The 15,779-nt window shown below is 51.1% G+C and overlaps 1 protein-coding gene across 1 annotated transcript in view; it reads left to right on the top strand.

Annotated features, from left to right (window-relative positions):
• Positions 1-15,779, top strand: part of MAP2K6 (mitogen-activated protein kinase kinase 6) — a 46,001-nt gene that overhangs the window by 21,445 nt on the left and 8,777 nt on the right. Inside the window, exons 2-11 of the mRNA XM_050319228.1 lie at positions 1,179-1,245; positions 1,958-2,006; positions 4,463-4,576; positions 5,997-6,116; positions 6,500-6,616; positions 6,924-6,975; positions 8,902-9,029; positions 9,379-9,456; positions 10,488-10,627; positions 13,274-13,319. Coding sequence (XP_050175185.1) covers positions 1,179-1,245; positions 1,958-2,006; positions 4,463-4,576; positions 5,997-6,116; positions 6,500-6,616; positions 6,924-6,975; positions 8,902-9,029; positions 9,379-9,456; positions 10,488-10,627; positions 13,274-13,319 — 911 coding nt within the window. The remainder of the gene's footprint in view (positions 1-1,178; positions 1,246-1,957; positions 2,007-4,462; positions 4,577-5,996; positions 6,117-6,499; positions 6,617-6,923; positions 6,976-8,901; positions 9,030-9,378; positions 9,457-10,487; positions 10,628-13,273; positions 13,320-15,779) is intronic.

Here is a 15,779-nt window from a genome sequence, read left to right as displayed (position 1 = left end):
CTTCCATCCTGTCCCATCCTGGAATGACTCTTTGCCAAAAGGAGTGAGCCTGATTCCGTCTTTTGGAGCAGGCAAGGAAAAAAAAATTAAAAAAAGAAATAATAATAATGGCAATCTGAATTGACTAATTGATTCATAAAGGTCATTTTCCATCCTGGGTGCCTGCACTTTGATCCAGCAGCCCTCTGGCACTGGGATTCACAGGCATCTATTGACATCAGTTCGTGTCAAAAGGAAAAACAAATTGAAGCAGGGATAGGTGAAGTTTGAGAGGGAGTGCTGGGAACAGAGGGTAAAAGTCCTGCTTAAAAGAAAGACAGCAACTGATATAAATTGTTAGGTTGGAAATGCCAAACACCTAAATTAGATGCTGTGCCTTTTTGGGAGGGGGGTGGACCAGGGATTTTCTTACACAGCCAGATGTTTACCTTGGGGTTTTGGTGACATGACTTATGTTCCCAGGTTATTTTATCCATGAATTCCAACCTCCTTGCTGAAATGTGGCTGTATATGTGTAGTCATAAAAAGCTTCTTGTGTTTCTCTGCCCTGCCTGGCTCTGTGTGTGCCGGCTTGGACCCCCTTTACAGGAGAGCTGCAGTTGAACTCCTTCAGAGCTTGAGCTGCATCCAGCTCAGAAAGGCTTGGCTGGTCAGTGTGAACAGAAACAAACGGCTTTGAAGCCTGCAAACTTAATTCTGCTTTATTTTTGCTGGGTTTGCACAACTTTAATGACCAGGAGATGAAACATCCAGTTAAACAGAATCAGAACCTGGACTTTCAGATTCAATTTTGAAAGAGATTTTTAATGCTGCCAGGGTTTGCAGTTATGTATCTGGAATGGTTTAAAATCTAAGAAACATTTTAAGGGATCCTGCGTGGGTAGGAGGAGAAATACCTTTCCCTTTGCATTTTCTGCCTTTGCCAGAGCTCTTGCCTGTTTTCTGTACCAAGTTGGCAGCCAGACCTTGCAGGTCTAAATGAAGACTTACTGAACAAAGGCACTTTATGTTTGAACTCTGTGCCCTGAGTCTACACCACCAGCCTGGCCAGGCATTTATGTTAAATAAGGTCAACAAATATAGACAAGCTGTGTTTTGCAAATTAACCCCAAACAAATCATAACAACAACAACAACAAAAGCACCTTTCTTTAACTCTGCCTCTTTCTTGTTTCACAGGCAAGAAGAGAAACCCTGGGCTGAAAATTCCTAAAGAAGCATTTGAGCAACCACAGACAAGCTCCACGTAAGTCTGCAAACACTAAAGGCAGAATGAAGAGAAAACCACAAAGCCCAGTTGCTTCCAGCCTTTGCTGGAGCCTGCAACTGTCCCAGGCCGGGCTGGATGGGGCTTGGAGCAACCTGGGACAGTGGAAGGTGTCCCTGCCCATGGCAGGGGGTGGCACTGGATGAGCTTTAAGGTCCCTTCCAACCCAAACCATTCCATGATAGTGTGATAATACATTCACAGCCCTTGTGTTTCTCAGGTACAACCAGGGGATCTCAGCCCACCACCTGCACCCATCACATCCCCATGTCTCACTTTTTTTAGCCTGTTGGCATGTGCTGTGTGGCTGAGGTAATAATTTGCAGTGGGTTTAGGCCTTTGTGCCCATTTAATCCATTTTTCATACAGGCTGGCAGAGATTTGGTGCTTGCCAGCTGCCTTGCCTTTCACAGTGAATCTCTCTGGGTTCCTGCACGAGGAGGCTGGATGTGAGAAATGCCAATTCCAGCAGTTCCTTCCTGAGCCCTTTTTGGGGTGACTTTGTGGGTCTTGGCTGTATCTGTTGATCCTGTAAAGCCAGGACACTGAGGCTGCTCAGGACTTCCAGGGCTGCTGGATGGAGGTGTGAGGGGATGGCCTGAGGGACCACGGGGGTTATTAACAATTCACTGAGGGAAAGTGATCTTTTTAAGGCACATTTCACATCTTTTCCCCTTTTTCTTTTCTTCAGGCCACCCAGAGATCTAGACTCCAAAGCCTGCATCTCTATTGGCGAGGAGGTAAGGCTGAGGGACCCCTGGGGACAGGTGACCATCACTTCAGCCTCCCCCAAAGAGAGTAGATTAATAAATACCAGCTATCAAAAACAACACAGCCCGTTTTGCTTGAAATGGAAGGCATTTGCTGGATAAATAAAAGCTGAGAAGAGCCAACCTGGGAGTTCTGGGGGCTTGTAAGCCCTGACAGCCACCTCCAGCCATAAATATCTGACTGGCATCTGATGTTTGAGCTCCTGCAGCAAGGGCTCTGTGTGTGGGACACCAGTGTGGCCCCTTGGCCGGCTGCAGTGGGACCTACTGGCTGGCACTGCTCTGCTGAACATGCCCCAAACACTCCCCCTCTGCCTCCCATGGCACGTGGGTTCCCTTCATATTTTCCACCCTGGAAATTCCTTCCCTGCTGCAGCAAGGTGCAGCTAATCCCCTGGAAATAACGATTACAAAGCGAGGGGGTTGCTAACAGAGCGTTTTACTCTCCTCTGCAGTTCCTTTGCTGATTTAAAGCCCTCATCCAAAGTATTTCCCTTTGCTAATATTGAAGGCCATCTCTCCTCAGGAGTCTTAACTCAGGGTAGATCTTCCTGTCCTGGAAGCAAATCCTTCTGACAGCATGGAAGGCAGTCCACCTGATGGTCTGAAAAAAAACAGCAGGGAAAAAACCAAAACCCAGGCCAGTTATTTTGATAGGAAAAAAAAAAAAGGGCAGAACAGAATCCATAAAAGCATTTTAAAGCTGGACAACAAATTTATTAGGTGCAGAAGGTAGGCCTTGGTGTCAGTGAGTTAATTTATGAAGTGAAATGCTAACCCAATAGTGTTTTATAATATCTATCTTCGGATTGCTTCTCCTTCGTTTTGTATTTTCCCTGGCATGGAGCAGGGGCTGGAAGGTGGAAACAGTGTGAAATGCTTCTGGAGCAAAATGGTGCAGCACAGAGGCAGAGAAAACGCTGCCTGCTGCTAGAGCAAGCGATGCTCCAAGAAAATCCCTTCTCCCCTGCAGTCCCAGGGATGAGAAGAGGCTCCAGTGCTCCAAAAAGGCTCTGTGCACAGGGGCAATGAGCCTGTGTTGGATGGTGCAAAGACAAACACACGAACCCCAGAGCTCGGGGTGTTACAGGCACAGATCTGTGGCTGGTTCAGAGGGACTGGCATGCCATGGCTTGCATTTCCCATGGATCTGCTACCTGTTTATCCAGCCAGGTTCCTTTAACATGGGCTGCCTCTTCCACCAGCCTTTCTCTACTCACCCTCATCCCAAGGGAAAGCCACTTTCCCTCCTCTCCCTTTGAACTTTGCTGCTGGTTTGCAGAGAGCACTTCAAGTGCTCTTTTTGGAGAAGGGTCCTCATGAGCAGCAGGAGCAGTGTCAGAGATGCTTAAATCTCTGCTGTTACTCCAGAATGTTAGGCAGGGCTCCTTGTGCACATTCCCACAGTGCATCCCTGCTCCCTGTGGCATCCCCAGCCACTGCAGGCTGCAGGAATTTTTCTGCTGTGCCGGCAAAAAGCCGTGTGGGATTATTCCCTGTGAATCCATTCACCCTCACCCACTGCTTCTGGAGGGTGACTGACTGATGTGGTTGTGCCTTCAGCAAATAGAATGGCTGGGTTTAGTGGCAAAGGCATGTTTTAAACATCCAATAATAATAATAATAATAATAATAATAATAATAACAATAGAGCGGCTGCACAATACTGAGGCAGAAAGGGAGAAGGGCAGGTTGGGATGCAGGGTCCAAGCAAGGTCATCCTCTGGGTAAGGCCAGGAGAAAGAGATGGTAGACAAAATAAATCCTCTGTGGTTTGAAGATGGGGCACACTCAGCTGGTATTTGGCCCATCTGCAGGTCTGGAGAAATAAGCTTTTACAGGCCTTAAAAAACCTGGGAGATATTTCTATGATTATTTTGGGGAGGAGGGTGGAAGGAAAAAAAAAATTAAAATAAGACTGAAGGTGATGCCCAGGGGAGAAGCTGCTGTGGTGTTTTCCATCCCAGCTCTTAGAGGGTGGAGAGGCTAAAAGTACTGCTAGCTGAAGGTGACTGGGAGGGACAAAACAAGAGCATGTAATGACAGGACAAGGGGGAATAGATCCAAACTAAAAGAGAGCGGGTTTGGATTGGATATTAGGAAAAAATTCTCTCCTGTGAGGGTGGGGAGGCCCAGAGAGAAGCTGTGGCTGCCCCATTCCTGGAGGTGTCCAAGGCCAGACTGGATGGAGCTCTGAGCAACCTGGGCTAGTGGAAGGTGTCCCTGCCCATGGCAAGTGGTGAAACAATGATTTTTAAGGTCCCCTCCAACCCAAACCCTTCCATGATTCGGTGACCCTGCGGACTGCGATTCTGTGTCCTGGGGAGGCGGCTCCCAGGGTGAGGGGATGTCCCGAGCAGGGCTGGGTTTGGGGGGCGTTTCTCCCCTTGCACAGCTGTGGCCACCTGCTGGTTTTTCTCCCCCAGAACTTTGAGGTGAAGGCCGATGACCTGGAGCCCATCTCCGAGCTGGGACGAGGTGCGTACGGGGTGGTGGAGAAGATGCGGCACATGCCCAGCGGGCAGATCATGGCAGTGAAGGTAGAGTGAGCCTCGGGGGGCTTTGTGTCTCTGTCGGGGTGTGTGGGCACAGCTCTTACCTCACTTCTTCTCACACGTGCCTCTTCTGAGATTTACTGCCTTTGCTTTGCTTCTTTCCTCGTGAAATGCTCTTTCTGTGAATATTCTCTAACGGTGTTTTGCTCTCTGCAGTTCCTTTGCTAAGTTTAAAGCCCTCATCCCAAGTGTTTCCCTTTGCTAATGTTGAAGGCCATCTCTCCTCAGGAGTCTGACTAAGGGTGGATCTTGCTGTCCTGGAAGCAAATCCTTCTGACAGCATGGAAGAGCACTCCTCATGATGGTCTGAAAAAAAAAAAGCCCAGGACAGTTTTGAGCTCGAGGGGCTCTAAGAGTGCTCAGGCAGATTTGGGCCTTTCAGCCAAGGAGTGTGTTCTAAAAGTATGGTGCTCAGTGTGTTTCCAGCACTGCAGTGCATCAATCATTCACCTTCATCCACAATATCCCTGTTTCCCTAGAATTCTCTTTGCCATAATTTTTTAAACATACTTTTTTTTTTTTCTGATGCAGCCTTGCCCTCAGATTCAGGACTACACTCTTTGTAAAGAAGAGCAAATTTAATTGCATAAGAGAATTTTCTCCATCTGGGACTTTTTTTAGGCTATTTGGAAGGGGAAAGTTTTGTTGGGATTTTCACATTTTGCCTGCTGCAGTGGGATCCTGATCCATGGCAGGCTTGGAGGTGCTATTATGAAAAGTTTTCATAACAACATCTTAGACTCATAAATTTGGAAGTTAAGGAAATGGTCATGGGAAAATTTGTAAGTTTGGGTAGGACCAGTTTTTGCTTGGCTGAGTTTTCCCTCAGGTTTCCTTTCTGAATAAGAATAAAAGAGATGCAGAGTTGGAAGCTATGAGCAAACTGAGGGAAAACTCTTCGGTCCTCAGCTGTGGACAGACTTTGCTGGGGTGTGCTGGGTGGGACACTTGTCCCAGATGGGAGTCTCCAGGTATTTCCCATCTCTTCCTGGGAGACTGGGAAGTGCCCATTTTCCATGCTCTGGTGCAGGGCTGGAGCCCTCTCTCCAGACCAGTCTGCTGATGTAATAGAATCCACTGCAGCTCCAAAATCCCAGCTTTCCACCAGCCTACAACCTGATTTCCTGCTCCTTCCTGCTCTCCCAACACTCGTTTCTTTTGGCTGGTGCAAAGAGAGGTGTTTGCAGGGAAGAGCAAAATCCGCTGGGGTTTGGGCTGGGGTGGGAGGATCCCTGTGCTCCTGCCGTGGGTGCTGGGCTCGTGCTGTGCCTGTGCCTGAAGGGGGGTGATAAAAGGGGGCCCAGGGGGTGTGCTGGAAGGGTTGGGGTGGGGGTGAGGGCTCTCTGGCCAGCCCTGTGGCACCCAGGTGCGCTGACAGCCACCACTGACCCGCCCTGTCTTCCAGCGGATCCGAGCCACGGTGAACAGCCAGGAGCAGAAGAGGTTGTTGATGGACCTGGATATCTCCATGAGGACGGTGGATTGTCCCTTCACTGTCACCTTTTACGGGGCACTTTTCCGAGAGGTAGGGAATGCTGGGGCTGAGCCCTGCTGCCCCTTCTCCCAGACCCTCAATTCCCATCCCTCCCAGCGCCAGGGGTTTAATGTCCATCTGGACACAGAGACTTTTCTGGGCTCCTGAATCACCAGGACTCTGCTTTGGGAAAAAGGGGGCAAAAAACAATGCCCTGAATGGCAGGGAATGTGGACAGCACCTCATTCCAGCTGGAGAGGAGGGAAAAGAAAGCTCAGTAGTTTTGCTAAATGAGTTTTAAAAGACAGGGAAGAGGCAAACAGGTCAGCAAAGGGCAGGTGCCAAAGAGCTTTGCACAGGACACAAAGGGAAAGAAACAAAGGAAAGGATGCTTGGTTCCAGTAGGCAGATATCTGCTTACTTTTCTTCTCCAGGGAGACGTGTGGATCTGCATGGAGCTGATGGATACCTCACTGGACAAATTCTACAAGCATGTCATTGACAAAGGCCTGACGATTCCCGAGGACATCCTGGGGAAAATCGCCGTCTCTGTGAGTATTAGCAGGGTGAGAAGGGAAGGGAAAGGGGGTTTTCCTTCTAAGCCAAGTCCTTCATGACCCAAGCTCCGTGCTCTGTTTGCACCAGGAAGAACATGGCCCATGGGCCACAGCTGGCTTCCAGGATCTGGTCCTGGAGCCCCTGGGACATCCCTGGGTACCCACCGTCACCTTGGGCTGCTGGGAGGGTGCAGGACTTGTGGGAAACCCTCCAGGCAGGTCTGCTGGGGTGAAGCCAGATGTCATTTCCTCCTCCCCAAGGTGCTGCCAGCTGTGATTGACTCTGGATTTGTCGTTTCAGATTGTGAAAGCACTAGAACATCTCCACAGTAAGCTCTCCGTGATCCACCGAGGTGAGTGCCTGGCACACAGCCCTGGCCACGCTGGGGTCTGCCTGTCTGTCTGCCCTGCTCTCAGACTGGCAAGGGCTCCCAAAACACCCCAGAGAAAATGGGCTTTTGACAGCAGAAATGTTCCCCAGCATCTCATGACCTGCAGCAAAACCCAGTCAGAGGAAATGGCTGCTGGAAAGGGTCTGCTGGTCCCAACTTTTCCCTGAGGTGGAGAAGTGAACTCCAGCCTGGTTGTGCTGGTTGCCCCATTTCCTTAAATCCGTGTTCTGCTTCAACACCTCTGTGAAATTCAGCCAGGCTTCTCCTTCTGACCTTGGTGAGCTTTGGACCAGGCTTGGCCAAGGTTTCTCCCCTAGTTCTGTGCTGATGTGCAGAGAGAGGCATCTCCGTGCCAGAGTGATGCCCCTCTCAGTGATCTTCCCATCCTCATCCCCTTCCCTGAGCTTCCATGAGCGCTGGTGGAGCAGAACAGTTTGATAGCTAAAATAGCCTCAAGTGAAATCATAAATACCCTCCTTAAGCTCTTCTGACATTTTCCCCTCTAGAGCATCTCAAAGATGCCATGAGCACACTTAGAAAGAAGCAAATTTGAAGTTGCTGCTTGACACCTTTTTTTTTGAAAGGGTCATTTTCAATTTGTCACGAGGAGGAAAAAAGCCCTCCCTGGAGTGTGTGAGTGCCTGGGAAGGAACATCTGAAGCAGCAGAGTTGAGCTGGAGCAGGCAGCCACACTGGGTACATCCTGCCTGTGGCTGGAAGTTGATTTTCTGTCCTCTGTATCATTTACAGGAGGTGGAAAATGCTGCTTGTTCTTCCGTTTACTTGTTGGACTGCCACTGAAAATTGTCTTATTTTAGCATAGTAACAGATGGGTGAGGATCTCAGATACCTGAGGGTTTTGATTGCAGAGTGCTGATTAGAGAGCAGATGTTAACAAGCTGTAAACCACCCAGTTCTAATAAGCAGGACTCAAAAGCAGCTTGTGGCCTCCTTCAGATGGTGTTTCAGCCTTGTATTTAATAGATTATCACATGGAAACAGAGAAGAGACCTGTGATTTCTGGGTGGCAGCAGGGAAAAGATTGCTCCCTTTGGAGTCACCTCTGCTATGTTGGGACTTTATTTGGGATTATCCTCATGGAGCAATTGCCTGCTGTGCAGGAAAGCAACTCCATGCTCTCCTGGATATCACTTCCTATCACCTCTCTGTGCCTTAATTTCCCTTTCTGATGGGGATTATAACGTGATGCAAGTGTGAACACAGCAGGGATTGTGAGGCCGTGATGGGAAGCAGATAAATCTGGCAGTAATAAATAGATGAGACTGATTTCCATAAGGTGTGGAGCACCCACACACCTCCTGCTGCTGCTCACGCTGCCACCAGGCCTGGCATCCTCAAAATTAGAGCCCATTTCTGAAATCTTGGTCCTTGTCTTAGTTACAGCTCCCTCCTTCCTTGCACCCCCTGCTGCCTTTCACCCTTTCCTGCCCACTCCTCGTGCTGCCTCCGTGGTTTTTTCCTTTTGCTGGCATGAGGCCGGATCCATGGGGACTTGCCAGAGCTGCAGCCCTTTGCAGACATCCCACGGGGATGCCCCCAGCCCTGCAGAGCTGCCCTGGTGTCTGTGGCCATCCCATATGCAGTGGGATGTGGTGGTTACGTGCAGGGTTGCCTCCTGCTTCCCCAAACTGGAGAGGGGAGCCTGCAAGCGAAGGGACACTGTCAGGACACGTGACAGGCCCATGGGGTTGTCACCTGAACGAGCAGCAGCCGCAGCCAGCGCGGTTTTGGCATGTCCAGGGCTCAGTCAGGGCTCTGCACGGGCTCCTTGGGTGCCCTCTGCTGATAGGAAGCTCTTCAGCTGTTTTTGGCTTGGCCCAGCCGCCCACGTGTGACAGTGACTGTGGTCTGTGTTCCTTCTTGCAGATGTAAAGCCCTCTAACGTGTTGATCAATACGCAGGGGCAGGTGAAAATGTGCGATTTCGGGATTAGCGGTTACCTCGTCGACTCGGTTGCTAAAACCATGGATGCAGGATGCAAACCCTACATGGCTGTAAGTTGAGCCGTGGAGAAGCTGCGTGGGGAGCAGCCAAAGGAACCTGAGCTCGGTGGGGGGAAGGATCAGCCTCTGGCGTGTGCCCTGGGAACTCCTTCGGGAAGATGTATCCCTGAAGTTAAGGGACACAGTCCCCTTGGAAAGGGGCAGAGAGGGAGATAGATCTCATGGGCCTCCTGGGCACAGCTTCCTGCTGCCTCCTCACCTCCCTGTGACCTTGGGAAAGGCTCTGGAATTGCTCCCTCTGGCGTGTTTGCCCTGTGGGGACAATAGTACTTAGCATCTGGGAGCGGGCATGGCAGTGGGACCACCCCTGTTCCTCACCCAGCTCTGTCTCTGTTCACAGCCTGAGAGAATTAACCCGGAGCTGAACCAGAAGGGGTACAGCGTCAAATCCGACATCTGGAGCCTGGGCATCACCATGGTAGGGTGACCCCACAGCCCTGCTGACACTGCTGGCACCGTTTCCTTTGGGAAGGTGGCAGGCTGGGAACGGGAATACAGCTCTGGGGGGAGCAGGAAAAGTGCTGCAGGGTTGAAGAGAAGGAGGATGGAGCTGCTGTGTCAGGTCCTTGCTGCCGCAGCTGCCAGGAGATGGCAGCATGGACTAAGGCACAGGCGTCTGGCGCCTGGAGCAGGTTGGATTCCAAGCACAAAGACACCCTCCCAGCAATCAGCAGAGTCCCCCTCAGGAGAGCAGGGATGAGGGGTGTCTCCCACCCAGTGTTTGGGGGGAATCCATCTGCTTACAAAGTCATTTTACAGCAGTTACCTGGTGCAATATGGGGCAGGTTTTAACTTCTTTCCCAGGTGATGTCAGACATGGGGGTAACAGGGAATTGGGTATGGAGCTCTGTGGGTCTCCTCTGGCTGGAGGAGATTAAGCAAGATGTTGTGGCCAGGGTGGTGAGGAAATCATAGTGGTTTGGGTTGGAAGGGACCTTAAGGGTGATTTTGTTCCACCTCCCTGCCATGAGCAAGGACACCTTCCACTATCCCAGGTGGCTCCAAGCCCCATCCAACGTGGCCTTGGACACTCCCAGGGATGGGGCAGCCACAGCTTCTCTGGGCAACCTGTGCCAGGGCCTCCCCACCCTCACAGGGGAGAATTTCCACCTAATTTCTATATCTCTCCTCTTTTAGTTTAAAACTTTCTCCCTTGTCCTATCACTGTCTGCCCATGTAAAAAGTCACTCTTCCTCCTATTTGTCAGCCCCCTTTAGGCACTGAAAGGGGCTCTGTGGTCTCCCTGGAGCTTTTCCATCTCCATACTGAACAATCCCCCATCTTTCAGCCCATCTCCATAGCAGAGGTGATCCAGCCCTTTTTTTTAGGTGTGGAACCTAAAAAAACCCCCACACCCCAGGGTGGGCACACGGGAGTCCGAAATCTGCGGGGCGGGCAGGCCGTGGGGTGTCCAGCCCCAGTCCTGAGGTGTGGGCTGTGTCTCCCCAGATCGAGCTGGCCATCCTGCGCTTTCCCTACGACTCCTGGGGGACGCCCTTCCAGCAGCTCAAGCAGGTGGTGGAGGAGCCGTCGCCGCAGCTCCCAGCGGAGAAGTTCTCGGCGGAGTTCGTCGATTTTACCTCGCAATGGTAAAATACCTTCCCACGGCCTCTGCCGTGCTGGGGGGAGGCTGGGGGACACACGTGCCCGTTGGCCTCCTGCGCCCCTGTCCCCACGGGCAGCTCCTGGGGGTACAAACCTGGTTTTTGGGCAGAACATCCCCCCTCGCTGGGCCGGGTGGGGGCCTGGCAGTGTGCAGGCAGAGCAGCGGTGATGGTGGCTGTGAGGGTCTGCCTGCCTGAGGTGGCGAGGAACAGGCTGGGTCCCTTCTGGGGGATGCACAGGAGGAAGGGGTTTAGGACACAGGGCTCCTGTGTGCACAGGCAGGTGCAGTCAGGGCGCTCCTCCAGCCCCCTCATGTCCCCGAGGCTGGAAGGGGGAGCAGGATGTGGAGTGGCTGCCTCCTCTTGCTCCCAATCCCAGGGGACACAGCTCTGAGGGCAGAGTTTGCCCCGTGGTGACCCCTGTCAGACTCTGTCCTGCTCCTCGGGGCCCTCCAGCTGCTGTGCTGCTTTCCACGGGGCTCGGCGCTGGAAGCGGCGGGAGAGTTTGGCAGCGGCGCAGGAGCAGGGCTGGAGCAGACGCTGCTGTCTGGAGCTGCACAGAGCTCAGGCCCTGCAGCGCCCAGGGAGGCTCAGAGCTGCCCTCAGCCCGTGGTTCACAGAGCTGGCAGCTGCCCCACAGCTCCTGACTGCTGCTCCCTCCAGCTCCCCTGGAACCGCCGGGGAGGCGGCTGCATTTTCCAGGCGCTGCAGTGCCACGCGCCGCCGGCCAAGTTGGCAGGTGGATGGTGGGTTTGTGTGGTGGCCAAGAAAGGACGGCACATGGACAAATACAGAAATGTGAGACTGTTCCCCAGTGCCAGTGTCGGGGCCGGAGCCCGGCTGGCTCTGCCGTGACCCAGGAAGGGGATTTTCAGCCACTCCTGCCCTGGGACTCTCAGTGCCGGCCTTCAGATTCCTGGGAGTCGTGTCCCAACATGTTTTCATGTCCCCGTGGTTCAGCTCCCCACCGACCCGTGCTGGGGAATCACCTGCCATGCCCACACTGCTCTGTGTCTGGAGAGGTGGGAGCTGCCTTGGAAAAAAAACCCCCTCCCAAAATGCCCACCGTTCTCGCAAGGCCCACGCTGAGGTTTTGGACCAGCTGCTGTTCTCCCGTGCTGGTTGTTATTGCCAAGCTGCCTGTTGGTGCCAGGCAGGCTGTTCCTCACTGAGTGATTTGCTCTTGCAAGCCCAGTGTCCCGCAGCTCAGGCTGTGGCTGGTTTAGGAGTTACATCCACGGCCACTCTGGGGAGCATGTGGCGATTCCTCTCCTTGCAAATCCTGCCCTTCAGGATCACTGAAGATCTGTCAATGCCAGCATTGTGGCATGGACTCAGAACAGGGAGTTTGGCTGCACATTTTACTAGTTTTGTGTTGCTGGAATCTGAGAATTTCTTCTGAAACCAAACCAGGTCACATCCACTCAGTTTATCGAGCCTGGCTTAGTTCTGTGTCTAATCCATCTGCTGCCTGGGGCAGTGAAGTCTGATCACCTGTATCCACTGCAGGAAGGTTCCTGGGATATCTGAGTCAGAATCAGATCCCAGTATGACTCTGAATTCCTGAAAATTTACACTGATTTCAGTAACTTGTCACCAGATTTCCTGGTATTAATAACCTAGGAGGAAGGTTTTTATTCATAGAGGGTCTAAATTAAGAGGATTATACCAAATCTAGGCACACCTAACCTTGAAATTCACCTTGTCATCTTGGCTTGGGCTGCTCTGGAGCTCAGAGGATGTGACACATCCCGTGCCTTCAGTTCGGCGCTATTGGCACGTATCGGCCCTTCGGTTCCTCTGTCCATTCACAACATGACACTGAACACGAGCCCTCTACAAGCAGGAAATATCTATTCAGTGTGTGTCCCCTGCTTCCTCTGGGCTCCTGCAAATCCCAGCAGAGGAGCGACTTATCATCGCCGAGGTTCTCACTTTTGTTTTGCTCAGTGTGACACCTTTTCCCCGCCACCGCCGCGTACGTGTGTGAAGATCTTTTCAAGTTGCTCCAAGTGTCTTTCCCCTAAATACACTGCCAGGAAGTGAGTAGAGATTACGTCCTGTCTTTTTAAAAAGCTATTTTCTGCTGGAGGGAAACCAAAATAGCTCCCCGCTACAACCCTCCAGAGCCATCTGTTGTAGGAGAGGAGAAGAAAAAAAAAAAAAAAAAAAGGATGTCCCATGGAACCGTCCCCGCTGATAACGGCACGGGGATAAACAAATAGTTGTACACGTGCTCTGGAGCCACTCAGTCACTGCTCCCAGTCAGGGGTTGGAGGCTCTACCCATTCCCTTAGTCACTGGCCTACTGCAGGGCACCCAAAAACCCAGCTGTGCCTGACCCCCAGCAACAGGCAGTGTCTTAACTGGTGTTTGTGGTGTCTCCAGGTCCTGTTGGACCTTGAGCTCACAGCATTTGTGTACCCAGCCCTGTGTTCCTTGATCTGACTGGCCTTGGATCACGTTGGCTGAGGTGTCCTCAAGGTTTAAGTTTGCTCAGCATGGATGAGTAGCTGAACTTATTCTACAGGGACTTCAAATCTTGTTTTTTGTCATGGTACAATTTTATGGCTTAAATTGCAGACAGAATGTAACTTTTAATCTTTTTTTTCTTTTTTTTCTCCATTAAAGCTTGAAGAAGAATTCCAAAGAACGGCCAACATACCCAGAGCTTATGGTGAGTGTGGCTGCATCAAGCAGTGTGTTGGTTCAGAGCTGCAGTGGGTTACAGTGAGATGCTGAAGGCAGGGATTCCAGTAGTGATGATGATTTGGGATGCTTAACATCGCCTTTTTCACAACAGACGTGAGAATCGTGACACTTCAGGGTCCTGGGAGGGTGACTGCAAATTGGAGGTGCTCCTTGAAATCTCATTCAGGTGCTTTTCCAGTCAGGTCAAGGGAGAAAAATTGGTAAAAGCAGGTAACAGATTTGCTAGGGGAAAAGAAAGAGGCTGTGAAGAATCAGTGAGGATAAAACCCTCCTCTTGGGTGTGTGTGATGGATTCAGACACCTCAGTGTGCCCTGGATGCTCCACATGGGCTGCAGGCTGCATGGGTGCCTTGGAGAGGAGGCTTTTTGGACAGAGTAATTCCTGGATGTTGGGGACAGAGACGAGTCTGTGACTAATAATTCCGGTTATTGAATTTCATCTGCTGCTTAGAGACTGTTTGCTGGGAGCACGTCTAGGACAGAGGAATAACTGAGGAAGAAAAGGCCAATGAAGGCTGGGGACAGGGCAGGGCAGGGCAGGGCAGGGCTCCCAGTGCAGGCACTGAGATGTGCTCAGCCACTGCTCTGGGCTGCAGCTGGCAAGAACAGGTTCTTGTGGGCAGATTGTTCTGCTAGAGCTCCACAGCTTTGTGGCCTCTTTCTCCTGACTCTCTGGTATTGATCCTGGTGCTCCTAAAAGCTGGCAATAAGCAGGAGAGTTTAGGAAGTCAGTGTTTCACTTCTGTAGGAATCTTGTCCTTTTTTCAGCTCTCACCTGATTCACAGCTTGCTAAAAGCAGAAAGGTGCCTAACTTCGTTATTTCTGAAGATCCTGACCCAAATGCTTGCTTGTCCCTACATTCCCACCCCTGTCCAGTGCCACTGGCAAGATCTTCTGGATTAAGGGTGGAAACTGCTGCAGAATTTCCTCAGGCATTGGTATCCCTTGAGCCATAATTCTTGGGACAAGCCATCCAGAGGACCAGTCTCTTTGTCACCTCACTCTGTCTGCTCAGAGGTGTGAAGGTGCCAGGGTTTAAGGTGCTCTGGCTTCAGGTCATGCTGGAAATCCATGTACCTCTTGAACCTGAGTTGTGATCAGTGAATAATTCCCGTGGCATTTCGTGCTGGGCCCTGTAATGCAATTAGACTATATATAACTCTGATCGACACACAGTTTGCCCAAAAACTGGTTTCAAACAAAGGGAGGCCCAAGGTTTATGACTTTTTTTAAAAAAAAAAGAAAAACTTTTTTTTTTGATATGTTATTGAATAAATACATATATTTATTTTAAGCAAATTTCTGAGCTTTGCCAAATGGCCTTTTATCAAAAAGGTTCACCGAAGCAGCAACGTCTGTTGCAGCATTAATTCCCACTGGCAAGCGAGTGCATTTCTATTGAATTAGGTTCTTGGATCACCTCTCTGGAGTATCTCAATGCTGTGGTATTTTATGGCTGACATGAATGTTGTGAGGTCCTGTGGTTGAGGGTTGCTGTTTTGTTGGGGTTTTTTTTTTCTCTCTCTTATGGCATTAACTTGCGGTACTGGATTGGACTTGTCATTTAGACCAAGACTGCTCCCTTGCTTTCCTGTGGAATTGAGGTTTCTCATGGAAAATGTGACTCTGTGCTATCTTGAGCATCAGGGAAACTGATATGGATGCTTAATTTCATTTTCAAACCCACTTCCCCAGGTGAAGTGGAGCGTGAAACTACTGCAGGGCCGGTGGTCTGCGCATGGCAGGGAGCACATCCCGCCTGGCACGGGGGGCTCTGTGCTCTGGCCAGGCTCAGTCACTGCAGAGGGCTTGGGTTCACTGGGACACAGGGCTGGAGGTCACTGCTGCCACCCATGTCACACTTGGGGCTGCTTCCAGGCTGTGGTAGCTCTGCTTTGGGCGTGACTTCACTGGGATGTGAAAGCAGCGGCGTCACGCTGGGATAAATAACACGGCAGGTCATTTGGGTCGCCTCTCCCAGAGTTACTCAGGGCGCTTTGATTCCTGTGACTGTCTGACCTAGGGAGACCTTAAATTTTGCCTGGATCCTTGCCTCAACTCATTTCAGCCCAGTTTCCCACATAATTGTACTTCCTCTTCCTTACTGGTGTGTCTTTGGGTCGGTTCCCATCTCCTCAGAGCTGCCTCAATAACTTTCCACTCAAACCCACCTTGGAAAATCTCTTTTCTTTGCTCTTCTCACTGCCATAAACAACCATGGAAACAGCCAGTGCTCAGGGACTGAGGTGAGGGGCAGCTTGAAAAAAACCCCAAAGCCCTGGAAACCCCAAAATTGTCTTTAAAAACCTGTCTTGAACTGAGAGGGTCTGGATTCAAACTGGGCTCCTCCAGCCTTGCATAGATAGAGATCACTGTGAGCCCTGCAGGGCCCTGGCTGCCTTTTGGTTCTCTCTGACACTCTCC

Source organism: Myiozetetes cayanensis, unplaced genomic scaffold, assembly GCF_022539395.1.
Source record: "Myiozetetes cayanensis isolate MyiCay16 unplaced genomic scaffold, myiCay2020 scf22, whole genome shotgun sequence".
Classification (NCBI taxonomy): domain Eukaryota; kingdom Metazoa; phylum Chordata; class Aves; order Passeriformes; family Tyrannidae; genus Myiozetetes; species Myiozetetes cayanensis.
Note: the sequence above shows the minus strand (reverse complement) of the source record. Positions and strands in the feature narration are given on the sequence as shown.